Source organism: Triticum dicoccoides, chromosome 5B, assembly GCF_002162155.2.
Source record: "Triticum dicoccoides isolate Atlit2015 ecotype Zavitan chromosome 5B, WEW_v2.0, whole genome shotgun sequence".
Lineage (NCBI taxonomy): Eukaryota > Viridiplantae > Streptophyta > Magnoliopsida > Poales > Poaceae > Triticum > Triticum dicoccoides.
Window position 1 is genome coordinate 52,366,519 of NC_041389.1, and position 3,928 is coordinate 52,370,446.

Here is a 3,928-nt window from a genome sequence, read left to right on the forward strand (position 1 = left end):
TTGAAATATATTGCTCATTGGACTTATCTTGAAGAGCTAGCCATGATAAGTTCAAATATCAACATGAATTTAAATTTTCACACTATACCAAGTCTATAGAAGCCATAAAAGGATTGTTGTGCGTTGATGCACGATTCTGATTACTTTGTACATATATTTGAATTTTTTGTAAACATATTATGGCACAGAACTTTGTTGTGCTGGTGATCTATGTTGTTGTCAAGCAATAAAGGCGGTGAAAAACATGCATTTGTCATGAGAAATCCTGAACTGTTGAAATATTCATCAATTCATAACAGATGTCACCAAGACTACAAGTCTACAAGCATTTAAAATCATGGATCCATCCATGTTTTCCTACAAAAAGATGAGCTTTATTTTTCTTTTTCTGAAATTGAAAACAAAAGATGAGCATATTTCTTGCAAGTAACTTCATGCATGCGGTCTTGTGACAGTTGTCAGATGTGGATTTCATTTAGTTCTACTGCAATATCCTAATGGACTGTTGAACCAACTGCTAGATTTCCCTCTAAACGAGATGGTAAGTTGGTAACTCATCAAGAAACTACAGTAAATCCAAAATATTCCAGATTTCACCCAAAATGAGAGTTCGACAAACTACCGCCAGCTTCTATCCTAATATAGTGCAGCCCCTCCATCTATTAGTCCCAGGAAACCTGAAAAGTAGAAAAAACATATTAGAGATGTTTGACTCAACAAGCCAACATGGAAAAGAAGGATGAATAATGGAATAAACACCAAATAACATCTGGACAACATGTTTACTTATAACACCAAATTACATCATTATAAGTTGTCTGAAAGTAATAAACTTCAGTTTTAGACTTCTTAACAGTTGTTGGTAAAATTTTAAGAAAAAGAAAAGAGTGGTCACCATTAGGACAAGGAAGCACGATGCGTCTTGAGTACTACTGACAATGCCAATGGATGACTAATAATGGACGGAAATGTTAGTTAAGAGACTAAGATAGTTCCCAACCAGAGATACATAAGCTGGTAGACTGATGCCCATTCACGACTTCTAGGCGCTACTGACCAGATCATCTGTCACTTCCATGCCACCCTTCTTGCCTGAAAAAAGTTTTCTCTGTCAAGGTATACGAACTTGAATAACAGATACAATCTATGTTAACTCGGTACAATTTTGTACAGTATAAACTACGTGTTGCTTATAAGAAATGTGCCAGCGGACAAGACTAATACATAGAACAGGCTATCAAGAATCCAGCACAGCTCATTGCTCATATAGCTTGACACTGATCAGAGGAACAAAAATTCTTTTCAAGCCAAAAGTTGTATCATCAGTTGAATAAACAAGAGTAAATCAGCCATTAACTGAAAACGACATATAGAGATGTGGAAATAACATGTAGAACATGTGCATGTGTAAATTCAAAATTCACAGAAACCAAAGGGGATGATGTATGTGTGTTTAGACACCATCCTCAACTGCAACATATCACCGAAAGAGACCGCTGCTAGCTAATTAAGAGATGCATTACCTGTTTCTGACACAAGATTTGAACAACATATGAGTTTGATGAACAGAGTACTGGTGTGAATACACATGATTTCAGGCTTCAAAAAAATGCACCATTGTGATCAGCTTCTTGGATATGATTCGACCACTCGCTTGTATTAATGCCGCTGCTTAACACAGTAACTGCACGCATACATCTCCCAGCACAACCAAACATCAAGTCGGTCTGGCTAGATCGATAGCACCAATCCTATTCTCTGATTCCAATTCATGTTTGGATCTTACATTCTTACTGACAAATGTCAATTCACTTCTAAATTTTTATTTTTTTTGTCAATTCCTCACCACCATCTACAACACGCTCACAACATTGTTACCAATCACAAAATTCATCCATTTGTATGTTTCCACATTACTATAAAATTCTCCCCAAGCTAGCACCGAACATCTGAAACAATGCACCAACAAATGCAAAACTGAAACGTAATAAGATTGGTAGGTACCTTCGGCGGGGATCCGGCTTGATCCAAGCCAGGGTGGAAGCACACATGGTACAAGAGAAACGTACTCTCCTTGAAGCCGACAGCCCCCAATCAAATTCCCATTATGCATGTCCACGACGACGACGTCCTTGCCGACCTTGAGGTAAATGATGTTGGCGTCGACGGGGTCAAGGACGGCGATCTGCGGCGCCGCCTGTGCCGAGTAGCCTCCGTCCGCCAACACCTGCCTGAGCGCCACCTGGTGCTCCAGCTTCCAGCCGGTGCCCTCGTCGTCGTCGAGCGCATAGGAGCTGAGAAGAAATGGCCCGCCGGGAGTCACCTCGGCGTAGCGCAGCCTCCCCTCGCTCACGCCGATGCGCCGGCGATTGGTCACCTCCATAATGAGCAGCCCCCGTTCCTCGACCTTGCAGGGATCTGCTTCGTCCACACGTGCAGGCGCAGGCAGCACGCTGCCGCTCGGCAGCTCAACGAAGCGGATCTCTGGCTGGTCGGCGAAGGGGTCGACGGAGACGGCACCCAAGGTCAGGTCGACCCACCACAGCCGGCCGCCGAAGGCAACCGTCTCCTGGTTCATCTCTATCGGGCGCGGGAGCGATGGATTGCCATGGACCGGCCGTACCGCGTTCCACTTCCCTTCCTCAGAGAGAAACCGCACGATGGCGGCGCCATTGAGGACGAACTCGGCGACGGCGAACCCGAGCCCTCCGTCGGCCTGGGTGAGGAGACCCATGCTGTGGAGGGCGAAGATCCTCCTGGAGCCGCCGAAGTCGGGCAGGCGGAGCATCTGGCCGGTGAGGGGGTTGCAGACGAAGCGGTGGACTTCGGGGTTCTCGGCCAGGTCCCAGCGGGTGCAAGGGCCCTCCGCCCGGAGGTCGTGGTAGCTGAGCAGGAGGTGGCCGTCGCCGCTGGCGGCGCCGACGTTGCCGAAGAGGAGCTGGACGACGTTGCCGCCAAGGTATTGGAGGACGCCGTCGCTGCTGCCCGCGTTCGGGCGTTGCGTGGGATCGATGAGGTGCGCTGGGGCGAAGATGTGGGAAACGCCCGGAGGAGCCACGGGGCGGAAGCACGCGCCCGGGGCCGACGACGACCGGTCGACCTCCGACGTGTCGTGGATGATTGCCCATGGCGGGTGCGTGGCGGTGGAGAGGGAGCGGCGGAGGCGGCCGGCGAGGTCGGCGGTGGAGAGGGAGCGGAGGCGGCCGGAGAGGTCGGCCGTGGAGAGGGAGCGGGCTACGAGGTGGCGGAGTGACATGGCGTTGGGGTGGTGGTGTCTGTCCTCGCAGCAGAGCGTGGTGTGGTGTGGTCCGTTGGACCGAATGATGGGCTAGTCTCTTGTAGACTCCTGTAGACTCCTGGCAGCGCACAGCTGTAGACCACGGGTCTGCCTGAGCCACTGAGCCTGACAAAAGCAAAAGATTGCGTATTTGCGTGCGCATGGACTGCGACCGAATTTGAACCTTTTAAACCCTCCTTATCAATTTCAAATTTAAAGAAAAATGAGACCAACCCAAGGGCTAATCCTCGTTGGCATTTTTTTATAGGAGAAACTCTGCGAGCACCGCGCGTCCAAGCCGGGGCTCAAACTCGAGTGGACTGGCAGCTAGCCCAGCTGCCCAGCCAACGGATCGACGCCCCGTCCTCACCAATTTCAAATTTGAAAAAATAGACTGCAAGCCTCCCATTTGTTTAAGTGACATCAGTTGTTGGAAGCCTCCGGCGAGGACGAGACAACCAGTCTGGTCGCTTCAAGTGAGGATTCATCAGACTCGCAATTCAGCAAACCGCCCTCGCGCCCCGACCTCGAATTTTTCTAGTTCATGGAAGGGCCAAAGCCCCATCGGAGACCACTGAGTCGGAGCCCGAGTCGGGGGAGGAGTACACAAAAGAACCATGATGAAGACGACGGCGGTGATGAGGAGGAGGG

The 3,928-nt window shown here is 49.2% G+C and overlaps 1 protein-coding gene across 1 annotated transcript; it reads right to left on the reverse strand.

Moving 5' to 3' along the window:
* Window positions 1-261: 261 nt before the first annotated feature.
* Window positions 262-3,256, reverse strand: LOC119309017. Its single transcript, XM_037585138.1, has 3 exons — window positions 2,005-3,256; window positions 1,001-1,092; window positions 262-677 (listed from the first exon to the last, which is right to left on the reverse strand). Exons 1-2 carry the CDS (start codon window positions 3,254-3,256, stop codon window positions 1,043-1,045), a joined length of 1,302 nt encoding a protein of 433 aa, XP_037441035.1. The 3' UTR covers window positions 262-677; window positions 1,001-1,042.
* Between the last annotated feature and the right edge of the window lie 672 nt (window positions 3,257-3,928).